This window comes from Musa acuminata, chromosome BXJ3-2 (assembly GCF_036884655.1).
Source record: "Musa acuminata AAA Group cultivar baxijiao chromosome BXJ3-2, Cavendish_Baxijiao_AAA, whole genome shotgun sequence".
In the NCBI taxonomy this organism is placed as follows: domain Eukaryota; kingdom Viridiplantae; phylum Streptophyta; class Magnoliopsida; order Zingiberales; family Musaceae; genus Musa; species Musa acuminata.
The window spans coordinates 34,038,320-34,055,894 of NC_088350.1; the positions used below are offsets into that span (position 1 = coordinate 34,038,320).

Here is a 17,575-nt window from a genome sequence, read left to right on the forward strand (position 1 = left end):
CTTGTCGTCTCCAGCAGCCACGGCAGAAGATTACGGAGCTGTGACTCTTGGTGCCGGAGAGTCATGGGCAACTGCACGGAGAGATCTGCTCCGAGCCAAGAAGAAGAAGAAGAAGAAGAAGACATGGAGCCAGGAAACCAAGATGGTGATGGAATTTCTGAGAAGGAAGGCAACTGCAGGGTTAAGATCTTGCTGACAAAGAAGGAGCTGGAATGGCTGGTGCTCCGTTTGAAGGAGAAAGGGGAGCAGAGGCTGGAAGATGTGTTGGAAGAGATGGCCAGAGAGCTGGGGAGAGAGAGAGGTAAAGCTAAAGGGTGGAAGCCTACTCTAGAGAGCATAGTGGAAAGCTCAGAGGTGCAGACACCTTAAGCACTCAGTCATCAACAGATGTTTTGTGTGTGTGTTTGTGCATGTTATGGTATTTCTCCTGTTAGCCCCCAAATTATGCATATGATTTAGAGACCTAAGTACATTACAAGTTCCTCAATGACTCCATGAAACTACTGTGGAGTGCCTGTAAATACTGTCTTCTGTTCCTGCAATCTGAGTGTCACTGAACTGAGCTTCTCAAATGTGGAGAGTGATGGTTTTCTCATCATTAATTACATCTGGAAATCACACTAAAGTTTCTTCGTGTGGGTCTTAAATGCATGATAAAGAAATTATTATCAATATTGTTCTCCATGATCATATGCAACAATGAAGTTGCTCTATATGATCTCAATTCTGATGTAAGAGAGAGAGCAAAGTTCATTTACACCTCCTTTCGTAACCCATGATGTCTTTCTTTGATGTAGTCTTGTAATTAACTATAAAATATATGTTTGATAATAAAATAAAAATTATAGATATTTTTATTTTTATTTTAAATACTTAAAACGATCGATAGAGGATTTAAAATTTTATTTTATTGGTTCGATTAATCGTTCCTATCCATTGTGATATCATTGAAGTGACATTCATATGGCATAGAGAAAATGAAACACATCCTCATATGATTCCTTATCAACAACATGTGATTCACATAGAATATCTTCTCCATCATTATATTTTTGATAAAAAAATATAAGGATAAATTTGTTTAAATTTTTTTTTGATATTTCTAATATATATATATATATATATATATATGTATATCTGATTGATAAAAATAAATAATATTTGATCATCTGTGTTACCTCAGTCATAAGGTGAATCAAACCACTTATAATAATTTTGAACCAATTCAATTAAAAATATATATATATATATATTACAACCGAAGAATAAAAACTTAAAATGTAATTTATAGACTAATTTATTATTCTTTATGATGTTCTAAATAGATATTCTTATTCATTCGAGAATAAAGACATGTAAAATATTTGATTACGAGAGTACATAAAATATCTGATTTGATTATAGTATTTTGTAAACTGATTCGCATGATGTTGATAAAATCATGTGGTCCACAAGACTCGACGAGGAGCCACGTGGTGGCAGCGGGTTGGTCAGTGTCGGGACCCTTGTGGCCACCGATAGTTAATGGCCCCCACCAAAAGTTGACAGTGTGGATAGGTTGCGTGCGGCTGCCAATGTTCCCAAAACACAAGGATTTATTACGCTTCCGTGGTGATCGGAAGCCACGAGACGACGACGAAAGGGAGGGAAGAAGGGAAAGGGATCGAATCTCCCACCAGCAATAGAGTGAGACAGAGAGAGTGGGGTTCGCTCCGCTAACTGCTGTTCCTGCGACCGCCTCTCTCTCTCTCTCTCGCGGTGCTCCAGTTCCAGACGCACTAAGAAATATAGAATAGGAGAGAGAGAGAGAGAGGATGGCTTTTCCCTTTATGGTATCAGCTCCTGCTTCTGCTGCTCAGCCACTGTTATTGATTCCACTTCCCCCTCAACGGCTCTCCGCCACGTGCCCTTCAACCCGCCCCTCTTCTTCTCTTCTTCACCGCACCAAGATCTCCCTGCCGCCGCCGTCGCTGCCTCCTCTGATGCCGCTCCGCTGTCGGAGGGTTGTCAGGTCGTCGGCTGCTGCTGAGAGCTCCGATTCCTCCAATGAAGGCAAAGATAAGGTCGGCTTGTTTGAACTCGTTATTCGCTTTCTTTCTCCTGGAAAAGTTTGACCTTTTCTTTTATTCAAGGTGGAGGAGGAGGAGAGGGATGGTTGCCTTGTTGTATTGAAGATGTAGCTCAAATCCTTTTTTTTTTCCCTAGCTGTTTATGAAAATTTTGCCATGTTTATTATGCAGGTTGTTGATGTAATCAAAGTTAACATACTTAGAGATAGGAAACTGGATAGGGTTTTACTGGTAAGAACCAGAGATTCAGTTAATCGGGACCTAAAAGGAACTGCCACTTCATACGAAATAAGAATAAAGAGAATAATTAGCGCTGATTGTAAAAAGAATATTTCATCTAAGGGAAAATCCTTAGTTATCTTAGAACATCCAACAAATGCGAAACCTCGATGATGAAATGAAATTACTGTTTGATTTAGGAAGTGCCCAGAAAAAAAAAATAAAGGGTTGCTTAGTGTGCTACAATCATATTGTAGAATTAATGTCACACTAAAATTGCTCTTACCCTGTTTACGGCTTTAATTTTGCCTGAGTTGGTCGTCTAATATTTTCATGCCTTGATACGTGTCAACTACACATTTTAGAGATTCACTAAACACAGCAACTTAAACCTTTAATCATGACAAAACATGGACAGTCGATTGCCCTAGTAGGTATGGTAGGATTTCATCTCCTTGTAAAAATATCTAAATTATGAACTTCTATAATGACTCACCACATAGAAAATTGCTTGGGAAAGCAGTTGGGCTCATTCTTTAAAATGATGCAAACCTAGAATCTCTATGGTCAAGGTTTAACTAATCAGCCAGCTCAATTTCTATTGAATTAGAAATTATGATATAAGTGTCATTATTGTTTTAAGTGGTAACTTTAAAGGGTTTCTAGAGTTTAGCTGAGACAAGTTGGTTCATAAAACCATAATATGGAGTATGGACATAGTTTATGTTAGACTAACTATTTTTCTAGTTAAACATTTATTTGAAGAGTTCTAGAGTAAATACGTACAGAGAATTTCTGGGATGATGGAATGAGATTTTCTCCATAGTCCACATAAGATTTATAAATATCTGAGCATGCAGATCCTAAAAGCACACAGTTGAAATTAATAAACACTTTCTTTTTTCTCTCAACTATATTTTCTTTCTTTTGTTTTGGTGGTAACTACCTTTTGTCGAATTAAGCTGCCAATGCGCCACTCAATAGAAGGTGGTACATCCAATCCTCTAGTCCATTAAATACACCTAGTTTGCAAAGCATCATTTATAGGCATTATATAAATAATATTTTATCCATCATAAATTTATGTTTTGTTTGTTGTTAGTTAAGACTTAATGCACATCTAGCTGCTGTGGTCATGGGAAGTTGTCATCTCGAAGTTAGGGCTTGGAAGTTCAAGAGGAAGAGGAAGAAGAAACTGAAGGGGAAGGGGAAAATGAAGATATGGAGGAAGAAGAGTACTAGCAATAGGAGGAAGAAAAAAGCCATGTAGGTCGTCATTACCAAATTAGGGCTTGGAGTGGGCAAGGAACAGAAAAAGAAAGACAAGAAGAAATGCTCTAAGGTCCATCTTTCCCTCTTTAGAGGAGACATTTTAGTTCAAATAAAATAAGTAATAATATAATGAGCAGGAAAATGTTTGTTTGTGCCTATAAGAGGAAAATGCATTAACATTAAAGAACTAACTTGAACAATAATAAAAGGTAGGATCCAAGTTGCCATTTCAGGAATAGTTTAGGATAACCACTGATGCCATTAAATCTTCTTTTTTCTCCAATTCCTCTTTTCTACTGTCTTTCCTTATATCAAAGTGATTCTTGTGTTTTTCTGCTATCCCTTGTAGCAAAGAGTTTTGTTCAATCTTTTTTTCTAAAGTGGGATTCTTCTTAGGCCAGTTTTTCAATCTTTAGGTGACACCTTCATATTGTTCACCATCATTAGATGCAACTGAAATGAGTACATACCAAAAATTGGTTCTTCATTCACCCACAGAGGTAAAAACATCCTACATTGCTCTATCCTGTGCTATGGAGAGTTAAAATCTTCATCTTCTCTTCCTGAATTCTTTTGATCTCATCATCTTTGTCATATATCAACATACCATATACTGTCGTCATTGCAAGTTGCAACTGAGTGCTTTGGAGCCTCCAAATCAAATTAACTTCAAATCAGACCATAATATCTCCATTTTTAAAACCCATGATTTTTTCCCTCAATTTGCATTTCAGGCCAGTTGAAATTTTTAGCATGCTGTTATTGTTTTTCTTGCTCTTCTGGCATATTTTTCTCATGAAAATTTACTAAAGCATTACTTGCTTATCTAAATGATTTTATCCTTTGTATCGTTTCCTCTAGCTTTAAGAGATTAATGGCTCCAATTAGGTGGTGTTTCCCATATTTAGAACACACAATTAAAGAAATATCACCAGATTTTTCTGCTACACAGTTGTCATAATTTCTTCAATTCCTAAAACAGATGTTTAATGAACAATCTTCTTATATAGGCTGAAAAATGGACTAACACCATTGCAAGTTACTATTTCTCAGGGTCTACAGTACCGAACTGTACCGTCCGGTATGGGTGGTATGTACCGGTCCGACAGGTTGCCGGTACGCAGACCGTCTGTTACTGGTCCGAGTGCACTATAGCACTGTAGCAGTGCTACAGTACTCGGCACACCTGGGTGTACCGCTCGGTATACCGTACCGTACTGGTACCGAGCCCAGATCGAAATACCGGTATGGTACGGTATTGCCAACCTTGCTATTTCTTGTTGTTATATATATCAACTTAATAAATTCTTTGTACATTTCAAGTTTTTTTTCTTATTGGCAAAATTTGTGAGTCAAAATACAGTACATTGTTTAACTTAAAACTTGAAAGCTGTAATTTTATGATGCCTGTCCTCTTTCAGTTAATCAAGGTGTTGCTCAATCTGCTATGGGAAACCGTCAGGACCTTTGTTTGCATGCATAATCGTCAAAGAGTTGCTTTCGACTTGAAGTCAATATTGATCTTTTGTGAAGCCTCTCATGGCTTTTAGTTGAAACTGCTCATTCATGCTTCTAAAGCTGATTCTTATTTGTATAAGCTTATTAGAATCGTCCAGTTAGTTGATATAGATTATGTTTCTTCAGGATGATCAGAGGGTAGGTTCTGATCTCAAGACACTATTGAAGAGATTCTGGAAGGTTGCTGCCCCATATTGGTCATCTGAGGACAAAGTCCAAGCTAGGCTGAGATTGGCTGCTGTATTTGCACTCACCTTGGGAACAACAGGGATTAGCGTTGGATTTAACTTTCTTGGACGTGACTTTTATAATGCACTTGCTAGTAAGTAAATTTCTTCTGTAATCAGTCTGTTACATATTAATTCTCAGTGTACTATGGCATACATTCGTAAGCAAATGCCAGCATAAAATTCATTTCTAATTTAATTATAGTTTCTTGTCATGTGTTTTGCAAGACAAGGATCAAGAACAATTCACCAAGCAACTTCTCTACTATTTAGGGGGTTTTGCTGGAGGAATTCCGGTGAGCATATTGCTGGCTTTATTTTAGGTATTCCTCTGCAAGACACAAAATATTTAGCAGCATATAATGTGCTCTGCTTCTTAGTCCATATGATCCAGTGAAGATTTGGTGTTTTAGCATAGAGTGCTTGATTCCAATACGGAATAAAGAACATGGTGTAAATGTAATCATGCTTCAGTTATAATTGGAATTATGCATCTCATCTAGAGTAGTATTGGACCTGCATGTTAATTAAACCTACCAAACATATTCGTACGTCTATTTTATATAAATAAATCACACATAAAGGCCAATGATGCATATACAGAGAGTACTGGTCAAAATTAATTAAGGAGCTTCTAATAATGCATAATAATCAATGTTGTCAAGCTCACTCTCGTAACTAGAATTGTAAGAGGGTTCATAAACTTGGATGATAGGATCATAAGATCATATAACCGAGTCAAAATTAGTTTTCCCATGATGTATGATTAGACTACATAGTCTATAAGTCACGGCTACTATATTTAACAGAAGCAAACTTATAGAATAGTTTAAGCTACATAGTCATTGCTTTGATGAATAATGAGGCTAGATGTTCAAAAGTTATGGTGTTCTGAGTTAATATGAAAACCAACATATTGTGAAACACTTGATAGTTGACAGGTTGGCTGGACAAGTATCAAAAATTAAGGTCAAACATCTACTTGGGAAAGTGGTAGGGAGCAAGATAATGAGGATGGTGGGCAAACGAGGAGGAAGAGGTGGCAGAGATGAGGAGGAGAAATACTGGCTCACAATGGCAGCAAATAGCGGCAGGTGATGGGTGGGTAGGCCTGTGATGTGGGTGGGTGGCAGCATGATTGTTGAAACAGTAAACTGCAAACATTACATTCAAAGTGATTATTAATCTTGTCAAATTGGGTTAGTCAGTTGGTTTATTTATTAGATAATTGTGATAACCCAACTGGAAGTTGGCAGATATATAAAGAATTTCCAGCCCTATGCTAGTAGACAACTCCCTGATCTCCATACATGTAACTTGAGACAATGCCATCTTGAATAAATTAAATTTTTGTTAGAGGTTAGGCGGTGGTGGTCTAAGATGACTCATAAATGCATAATAGAAAAAAATGTCTACAAACAGTAATTACAAATTTGTTAGTTCTCTAACAGTTAACAGAGAAATGATATTGGAATTTAGATGGATTTATATTCACTGTGTTACTAAAAGGTTCTGTCAGTGCAATTTTCTATTGTGAAGGATAATCTCACATAATGAGACTTTAAATATCCAAGAGTTTATCATGCTACTGTCTAAGTAAGAGAATCTATGCTATGGATGTTAATATTTCTTCAAGTAAGTGTTTTTGTTGTTTCTTACAGTTCCATTACATATTGCATCAAACAGACTTCACTTTTATTCTTTGTTTGATCCTTTTTTTCATAGAAGTAATTGTAAAATCAGCATCCAATTTGCTTCATTAAGAGGACCTTTGTATTGGTTCCCTGATAAGTCCTTTATGCACTTTATTTTTATGTATTGCAGTTCTTTGTTATAAGAGATTATGCAAGAGAAACTCTTTCCTTGAGATGGAGATCTTGGATGACGAGCTACTACATGAAACGCTATTTTAAGAACCAGACATTCTATAAAATACAGTCTCAATCAATTATTGACAATCCAGACCAACGGATTGTAGATGATCTAAGTTCTTTTACTGGAACAGCACTTTCATTTTCTTTGATTCTCTTCAACGCAGCTGTTGACTTGGTATCTTTCAGTAACATTCTCTTTGGAATCTATCCACCACTATTTGGTGTACTTCTTGTTTACTCTCTTGGTGGCACAGCTATAAGCGTCTTTCTTGGGAAGGTAACTCTGGTTGCCTGCTCCTTTTAACTTATGGTTCTTTCTGCAAGTTGATTTTTTAGCACATTTCCTTTGAGATTCCAGAACATCTTTGCCACTTTTTATTTTCAGGGTTTAGTCACTCTGAATTTCATGCAAGAGAAGAAAGAAGCAGATTTCCGTTATGGACTTGTCAGAGTTAGGGAAAATGCTGAATCTATTGCCTTCTATGGTGGTGAGGGGAATGAAATGCAACTTCTGCTGCAGCGATTTAGAAGAGCTTTTGAAAATTTAACTGTAAGTTCCTGTCTGCCTCTTGTATCACATATAGTTTCTTATTATATCTACGGAAATTGGTCAAGCTTTTCAGAAATGCTTCCTATTTCTACATTTCCTAGTTCAAATTAGCAAGAGCATTCAAGTGAATAAGCTACATGTATGACAATTAAATGCTTAAATATAGTAACAAAATGCACAACTAGGTGCTTTGTTGCCAGTTACTGGGTTGTTTAGATTACTGAAAGACAAACAAAATATAAGTAGATTTTTGAAGTACGAATGGCTTATATATGCTGAGTTAGGGCCTATTTGCCATTGTCCATGTTGTATGAGTCTTTACCATGAAAACCAGAGGTTGAAGACTGCAAATGGAATATTTTCCTTTTCTTTTTTGTTTATCTGAAAAATGATATAAAATTTGTGCGACAATAGGTTTTTTGCCTTCTGTTTTATATTAAAATCAAAACTTGGAATCTTGACATTTGAACTTGAAACCCCTCTCTTCTCCAAGTAAAAGCTCAAGCTTTTGTTTTATACTATTCCTTTCAAGTCATATGTAGTATATGGTCGCTGCCAATAAGCATTTTATGGAACTATGTTCCATCTTTCTTTCACAATTTATCCAGCAACCATTTTGCCTCAAATATTATGATGTTCCTTTCCTATTTATTCTAGTCCATACAATAAGCCCTCGTAGATTCTTAATGCAGTTTTGCAGCTGAAGAATATCTGTTCCATGTTGCAGAAAACACAGAAAGATGCACTGTCTTTTTTTCAGAAGCCTGTTTCTAGTTGAACTTTGCCATGCATTGCTGTGCAAGTATAACAGCAAACTCTGATCCTCGTAGGGTTTGGCACAGAATTTTTATGTCACTTGACTTTACCTTTCTCTCTATTAGAAGACCAAGATTCTTGAATATATTTTGTTTATTTGGCTTTCTTAAGATATCATCTTATGTTTAACTTGCAGGCTTTCCACACTTGATCTGTTTCTCATCCATAACTGAAGTAAGATTCCCATTTCTAACGGAACATTTGCACCTTTGGCATGAAGAAAAAAAAAATCTGAATTAAGGTTTTCTTCCTCACTTGATCTATGTATCGAATGGGTATCATTCATCCAAGGATCAATATAAAAAACACATAATCTTGCCAGTTGGTACTCAGATACTTTTCTTGATCAATATTTGCTTGATGAGAATCCAACATGATCTGACATTTGATGTTTCAGTGATTAAGAATGGTGAACTGCATATTTTTCTATTTTGGAATTGGTAGTTGCACACATTTCAATAAATCTAGTCCTCGTGTCATTTCCCTGCTACCATAGATAACTGTTTGTTGAAGCATGAGAGTGAGATATTTCAATTTTCAATGCAAAATTTGAGCTTCAAATTTGTAGGTCTTGAGTAATTACTTGAATCATAACATTTGAAAGAATTTTGGTTTTATCATAATTGGTGCCACGCGAATGATGAAATTGAATCTGTACTTCAATGTCATGTCTAGAAAAGTCACTCATTTGTCACGTCTAGAAAAATATCTCAGGCTATACCTTCTCCATTTTAGAAAACACAAATAAAAAGGACAGAAAAGATTTATAATTCTCTGGATTTTATAAATTCTTTCTTTTACTCTGTTGCAGGAACTGTTGATTTCATCTCGTAATCTAGAGTTCTTCACCAATGGATACCGTTATTTAATTCAAATTCTTCCCGCTGCTGTTGTTGCTCCTATGTACTTCTCAGGAAAAATCGAGTTTGGAGTAATCAATCAATCTGTTTCTGCTTTCAACCATATTCTTAGTGATTTTTCACTAATTGTGTTTCAATTTCAGTCAATCAGTGCCTTCTCAGCTGTCATAGATCGTTTGGGTAAGTCATTTGCACTTTCTTCTCTCAAGGAATTATTTCCTGTATAGTGCTTTTTGCACTATATAGTGCTTTTCGCACTCTAGTGTGACACATCATGGCACCACAGTATACTGTGCTCATTATTGACATGCCTAGGGTTGTCAGTTGAAATGTAACATAAATAAGTTAGTTACTTGAGCACACACGTGCCATGCCAGCACTGTTAGTACATTCTATAAACTATTATAATACCTGACAAACTAATCATATATTATTGAAAATAAGTTTATCAAGATACTTTAAGGTTCAATTTTTGAAATTCAAACCAAGGTTTGAAATATCGTACCATACCGGCATTTCAACATTCGCTCAGTATGGTATGATACAATATACCGAGCGGTATACCGTTCAGTATATCGCTCGGTATATATATATATGCAATTTCGAATAGTACCGTCCGGTACGGGCAGTATGTACCGGTCCGACGGCATACCGATACACGGACCGTCCGCTACCGGACGGAACGTGCTACAGTGCTACAGTAAGAGAAAGAAGTATTTAAAACTACTCGGTACGTCCTGATGTACCGTTCGGTATGTCCTGGTGTACTGCTCGATACGCCCTTGTGTACCACTCGGTATGCCCTGGTGTACCGAGCAGTACACGGCACTGTACTGTACCGAGCCAACCTCGAAACATCGGTACGGTACAGTATTGTGTATATATATATATATATATATATATATATATACACTGTCCAGTAACGGGCGATCTATGTACCTATCAGTTGACGGACCGGTACAGGTGGTATTATTCGAAACTGCATACCTTGATTCAAACATTATAATCTGGAGTTGTAGTCAACATGCATCTAAAAAGCAATATGCTTAAGTGGGTACTTAATCCAATGTAGTAGGAAGGAAATATGTTTCTGATACCTTAGTGTTGCCTTATTCAATCCATTGGACGGTATTATTCGAAACTGCATACCTTGGTTTAAACATTATAATATGGAGTTGTAGTCGACATGCATCTAGAAAGCAATATACTTAAGGGTACTTAATCCAATGTAGTAGGAAGGAAATCTGTTTCTGATAACTTAGCGTTGCCTTATTCCATCTCAATGGACATACATACTGCTTGTTTCTCTGTCCCAGGAGGAAATCCAGAAAATTTTTATTTGGACCATAATGTTGAAGTTCTACCATTATTTTTGCATGTCACCTTAAAGCTTGGAAGAGCTTTTATGTACTGTTGACATTCTAATGCAAAACACTAACTTTTGCTGAGAGGGCTCCGTGATTAAGTCTTGATATTAATGCTATATATAACTCGTCTCGTTCATGTATTTCATGTATTTATAGTGAATAATTTTCTAAGAAAAATATTTTTGTTAGTAAAATTATATCAACATGTTTTTAAATTCTAGCTTTGCTAAAAGACATGGAATGAATATTTTTCTAATTTTTCTTAGTCCATTGTTTCATATGTCTCGCATTCTCTAATTTGTTTTTCTCTGTTACAGGGGAATTTGATGATATTTTGGATGACAATGAATCTTACATCACTGAACATGAAAGCAATGATGAGGTTAATATTCTGTTTATTGACAACAAGGATCCATCTTTGTTGGTGTCAAATGGATATGTTCCTCAAGTTGAGCATCATCAGTTACTAAAGATTCAAAATTTGACATTACAAACACCTCGAAGAAAAAATATACTAATAACTGACCTGTCTCTGGAGATCAATGAAAAGGATCATTTGCTGGTACTCTCTCTCTCTCTCTCTCTCTCTCTCACACACACACACACACACACACATGTATGCATGTGTTGTAGTAAAGACACAAATTGGAGTAAAACTTGAATAAAACAGAAGTAGGAAGGCGTTTCCAGGAAATTCTATCTCCAGGATAGATAATTTCCCCACTAAGATGCAGATGACATCACGGAAATTCTATCTCCAGGATACAATGCCTATTACCCAAAATAATCAAGACTGCACTTCTTGATTACTTGAAGAATCAAAACTCAACTGGAAAATAAAGAGAAAGAAAGAATTCAGTACTATGTTTGCACTAAAATTTTCTTATCCTTTACTCTTCGATATAGAGGAGTTTATATAGACATTGAAAGGATGTTAATACACCCTTTTGGTTATCCTGAAGAGTTATGATTTTTTGAACCATCGCAGCATATTAAACTAATTTTTGAAACTGTAAGTAGTTTCCATAACTGTTTCTTTTCATTCCTTTCCTTTTTTTATTTATAGTAAATTCCTTATATATGACAGCATTTCTTTGCTGTTGAAGACTTCTTAAACAATTGCTTCATTTATAGGTGATGGGACCTAGTGGAAGTGGTAAGACCTCATTTTTACGAGCTCTTGCTGGTCTATGGAATACTGGTAAAGGAAATGTCATATTCTATGTGGAAGATGCTGGCAAACATGCACGGTCTGTTTCAGCAGATACTGATTCATCAAAGTCAGAAGATGTGCTAAAGACGGAGGAAGAGCAGAGGCCCAAAAACAGGAGACCAAGCAGTGTTTTTTTCCTTCCTCAGAAACCATATATGGTTCTGGGAACACTTCGCCAGCAGCTGCTTTATCCAACTTGGAGTGAAAAAATACACCCTGATTTAAATAACTCCCCTGGTAGGTTTTCAAATATCTTACCGTATGTTACAACTGGTGTATGTGAATTTGGATAGTGTCTATCATTTCCATTTTAAATGTTGATTACTTTTTTCCGTCAAAACTGGGATTAGACTGCAATTCCATTCTACTTATCTTATGCTATTAAAGGCCATTTTGTGACATTCTAAGATATATTTTCACAACAAGTGCTCCACTTTGCAACCGTTCTTCATTGCATTACTTACATCTTACTCTTTGTGCACATCTTGATATTTCTTCCTCCAATCAATGCTTCTTTCCTAGAAAGATGTCTACAATACAATTTTATTGTTCATAATCCATAACTTGCATGAAAAATGAAATTTGGTCACAGATTGCACATGGGGATCTGCTAATATGTATTTAGGTACAGATATGCTATTATGTGATACGAGAAATTTTAGTTATGTTATTTCTGTAAAATGCAAATCTGAAGCAAGTCACTGGACAGCCTTCTCTAATTTATTCAAGATAATGATCTTTATTTTTAGTATCTAGAAGTATACTTATTAATTTCTATTGTACATATGTTCTAATATTTTATTATTAAAAAATTATTTTTTTAAACAGTAGGCAATCCTCCGAACGTTAGAAGAGTCACAAAAAGGTCTTGATGATGTATTTTTGAAATTGAGAAGCTAGTTTCACAAGAAAAATGCTCTTAACCTTATATAAATTATAAGATGAGCTTAACTATGATGAAATAATATTACGAATATGTTCTGCATAGTATAATACTATAATGTATACAATGACATGACATCCCAAGTTCTAAGATCATTGATTCATTTTATCCACATTAATGAGCATTTGCCATACTTCTACAAAATGTATCTAAGAAAATACTATGTGAGAATCTTAAAATTATCCAACTTTTTCTTTAATGATTAAAGAGATGTGACATAAATGAGGTATCCAGTACTCTATGTACACTCTACAGATTAGACAGTTTGCTTTAAATCATCTGTATCTCTAGAGTTAAGGTAACACTGGTAGTTGTGGTTAATTCATCCTTGTTAAATGCAACACAAGGAACTACTTGGTACTACTTTTCTAGCATAATTAATTATTATGTGAAGAAAGACTTCCTTGTGCTTATGTCTTAAATTTCATGGTTGATTCTTGTCACATGGTTGCAAGATTTGAACTTAACAGATTGGGTAGCTTGTCAGCATTTTGCAATGAGAAACTTCTGAGTGTGCCATGCTTGACATGTTTAACTCTCCAATATTCATCTTGTGTGCTTAGTTCTGAAGTATCTGATATGCAGACCTGAATTACTAGCCTTTCATATGCTGATATGATGGATTGATATCACTCATTAGCTTAGCTATGAAACTCCTAGACAGACCCATAGTTTCTAGAAAACATAGTTAATTTTCAAAAATTCAATCTAATTTCAAAATTATTTTATAATGAACTTGAGCCTACTTTCTGTATAAATTTTGTCCTATTAAGTTTTCTGTTTAATTAAGTTAGCCTCAGAAAAAAGTTGTCTAGTATTCTGTTTTTCATGTGCTTGAATGTATCTATATTCAAGTTAGGGTTATCTTGGTTCAGATTTATGTGTCGTTCAAGGTGTACTTCCAAGTCAAGTTATTATTGATTAGCTTTTTCTTCTATTCCTTCTTAATGTCATCATTATTGCATTTTCAGAATTGTACCTTTTGTTGTGTGCATTTTCCAGACTTTTGGCAGTTACTAATGCACGAATAGTATTTGGTAGCTCCTATATTTCTGGTCTAAAATGACTGAAAATTATAAAGAGGGCTGGCTTAGAGTTTTGTATAAGACATCTACTCAAATGCTACTTTCTATTTTATTCATTAATGAATCCTGTCTCAATTAGGACAAGGATCAGACTGAATGTTAGATTTGAGCCCAATTATGTGTACCTCTGGAAGCCAGTTGCATCTCGAAAATTGCATTATAATCAGAGCCTTTTTTGATGTTTCAATTGAAATCTTTGAAAACTTCGAAGATTGGAGAGAATTTGAAATTTTAGCATATCAACAACAGACGATTTTGTGGAAGCAATGATGAAAACAATAGAATTTTGATAACTTGAAGAATGATGTATGTGTTCGTCTGATGAGTCGGGCAAACTAAAAGGAGAGTCATGAACCAAAACTAAATGTCCAAAATCTGAAGATCTGTAAGGCACTTTGCCCGTTTCATGGTAACTAAAAATTGCTGTGGCCCTTATTTGGAACTATTTCCAACTAGTGGCCATTCACTGCTCTTCTAAATCCCCATGAAATATCCCCAAGTTCATCCGTTAAAGTGATCTTGAGTATTATCCATTCACATCCATTATTGTTCTGTACAAATAAATCATGAATGTCTGACAACTCATGCCTTGTATGAAAGATTAGGTGTCTGTTATCATTGGTCCAATGTTGTCTCTTTATTTGACATAAGAAAAGAATACCTTGAAAGAGTATGATTAAAAGTAGCATTTTCAAGCTCTTTTTTTAAAAATCTTTTTCACAAATAGCAAATTTCAGTGTTATTTCTGTTGACTATGAGATAAGAAACGAGTATGATAGATATCTTTCTGATATTAGATTTTGTGAATATATTAAATGACACTTTCAGTGATTTATTTGTGACATTTACATTCGGAAACTGTCAAAGACAATAACTCTTACATGGTGTTGCAGGTTATATCTTTTCCGAGAACAAAATTCATAATTATAAATTTGCTATAATCATATTTGTCAAAGTAATCTCAGATGATCTACATGGTCTTTAATTATTGTTGTTCTTAATTGCTTTTAGGTTCTCTGCCCTTCTTGTCTCAAGCACCAAGCTTAGCGGATGAATTTGACAAGCCTGAGAAGCCAACTATTGATGATATGATTCAGGTGCTTGAAAGAGTTCGGCTTGGGGATATCTTGTCTCGTTTCAATGGCTTGGATTCAATCTATGAATGGTCTAGTGTTCTTTCTCTTGGTGAACAACAGCGCCTTGCATTTGCTCGCCTGTTGCTTTCGAAGCCCAAATTGATTTTGTTGGATGAGTCGACAAGTGCATTAGATGGTGCCAATGAGGTATGAACATTTTATTCTTTTTCTTCAAATATTGGATGCAGATGTTACTTTTTGCATAAATATAACCAGGGAACCAGTTTTTTATTCTGAGGAATGGATAAATATGCTTTTTGAAAGAAAATTCGTGGAGAAGCCTTTCCTTATGAATTTTGTTCTAATTAATAAGCATTTGAATGCTGGTTATCTTTCTCGATTTGGAGAAACCTGTTAGTAACATTGTCATGTTATCTAATGTCTCATCCTACATTAAATGCAGAATCTGGATTTTTTTAAACTCTTTTAGTTTCATGCCTAATTAAAGATAGCTGCAACTTATGTGCAGGCTCATTTGTACAGACAGATTGAAGCTGCAGGGATAACATACATCAGCGTTGGACATCGGATGACACTTCGAAACTACCATAAAAACATCTTACACATATCTAAGTATGATGCAAGAGGCAGTGAGCGGAATTGGCACTTTGAGCCCATCAGCCAGACAGCTACAGAGGCAAACTCAACATGTTAACGGTGTGGCAGTATTACACTTGAAAAGCGACAAAACCATTGGGCAGACTTTCTGGCTCGGTATCAATTGGTTAATATAACAAAAGAAAAAGAAAAAAAGGTTCTTAGTGAAGATACATGATTGGATTTGGCTTTTTTTCATTATCATTTGCTGGTGGATATGGAGTCACAGTTTTCTTGTATAGAAGAAATATCGAGTTCAAGAATTATCTAAATCGTCTCTTTTTATTTTTGGATCATGATATATTGTTGTATAAGAAGTTATTTGATCCACATTTTTGGACTATTATCATACTCATTCTTAATACTTTTAGTTTGCTATATCTTGCTGCATTACTGATTACCCTGCTGTCTTATTTCTTCTACAAGCCTGTTGATGAATGCAGAGGGGGAAGAACTATTACTGTCACAATGGCTTCCTTTTCGCCCCTTCGTGAGGTAAAAGGTGGGTCAGAAAGAAAGAAACTGGTTATGATTCCCGCCATTTCACATTGTAAGTTTGGGATGCCTCAAATTTTTGTAGTTCTTCTGTAAATATAAATATCATCATTATTATATAAAAAAATTTAATATCAAAATCTAATAATATATCAAATTTATGATATATATCTTTTAATGTTATTCATAAAGTTTTTATTTGATCCGTATTTATATCGTCATTGGATTCAAAAGCTATAGTAATATCGATTTACAAAGAGAATAAGATTTGTATTATTTTCTCTTTCTATCACTGATGAATTAGGGATTAAGAGAAGATGAAAGAAAATATGTAATATCTATTTAAAGTGAGATAAAAGAAGATTTTTAATTTTTCAATAATGTCATCTCATAATAATGTCACATATCTTGTGTTTTTAATTCTTGTGAATTTTTATCTATTTATATGTGAGAGAAAATGATCTGTCAATAAGATATTTTCTGCTGTCATCTCTTAAGAAATTATATTATAATTAGATCTTTTTTATTAATTGATAATTATAATATAATATATATTATCTAATTAAATAGAAACATATAATCTGACACCTTCCTAAATAGAATGCAAAGTTAAGTTCGAAAGATGTTTTCTTCTTTATATGAATATAGTATGTTACATAACTAATATTTTGACTAGAAAGATAAATAAGACCTAAGAAAAACTCGATTTAATTGTGGAAAAATATTTTATGAATATTTAATAATATAAAATCTTATGTAATTTAGGCATCATGGAATTTGAAAGATTATTATTATACTCTTTCAACCTGCAAATTATGTGATAAGATGTTGGAAGATGAGGTAAGTGAATATCTATGTTTGAGAGAAGATGAAGGATTAAATAGTGTAATTTTATAAGTGTTAAAAGGGTTTGATGACATATATTGGGTTTGACATGTAAATTATAAAGTTCAAACTTTTGACTTGAATTATTGTTTAATCTCATAGACGTTATTGCTGACCGGTTTGCTTCGTACTCATCCACTTGTTTATAAAATTTAAAGTTCTTTTAGAGAAAAAAAAAATCAAAGTAGGTTTTTAACTTTAAAAAAATTAAAATTTAAGATAAAAGAAATCACAAGTGGGTTTATGGTAAGCTCGAGTTGTTTGTAAATTTCTACTTAATAAAAAAATTCGATAGTTTTATAATTGAGCTTAGTTGAGATGGTACGTGTGTCGAGTGTTGATATAACGGGAAATGTCGATGACACTAAAAAATTATCAAAAATTCCTCCGAAAATATCTAAAAAACAAAACTTAGATTAAAAATTTTAAGTTAAAAATAATTATAAAAT

General features: G+C 34.6%; 1 protein-coding gene across 1 annotated transcript; it reads left to right on the top strand.

Annotated features, from left to right (window-relative positions):
• The first annotated feature begins 1,611 nt into the window (after nt 1-1,611).
• On the top strand, nt 1,612-16,126 carry LOC103976488 (ABC transporter D family member 2, chloroplastic). Its single transcript, XM_009391704.3, has 10 exons — nt 1,612-2,063; nt 5,205-5,400; nt 5,534-5,601; nt 7,130-7,456; nt 7,565-7,729; nt 9,357-9,585; nt 11,090-11,334; nt 11,907-12,222; nt 15,025-15,296; nt 15,619-16,126. The coding sequence occupies exons 1-10, from the start codon at nt 1,815-1,817 to the stop codon at nt 15,802-15,804; spliced, it is 2,253 nt and encodes a 750-aa protein (XP_009389979.2). The 5' UTR covers nt 1,612-1,814; the 3' UTR covers nt 15,805-16,126.
• Nucleotides 16,127-17,575: the final 1,449 nt, after the last annotated feature.

What these genes read in the sequence shown, in the direction of transcription:
- LOC103976488 (XM_009391704.3), top strand. Translation starts at nt 1,815, where the DNA reads ATGGCTTTTCCCTTTATGGTATCAGCTCCTGCTTCTGCTGCTCAGCCA. An exon ending in CCAATGAAGGCAAAGATAAG is followed by an intron (nt 2,064 to 5,204) that starts GTCGGCTTGTTT and finishes ATGTTTCTTCAG; the next exon opens with GATGATCAGAGGGTAGGTTC. An exon ending in GAGCTTTTGAAAATTTAACT is followed by an intron (nt 7,730 to 9,356) that starts GTAAGTTCCTGT and finishes ACTCTGTTGCAG; the next exon opens with GAACTGTTGATTTCATCTCG.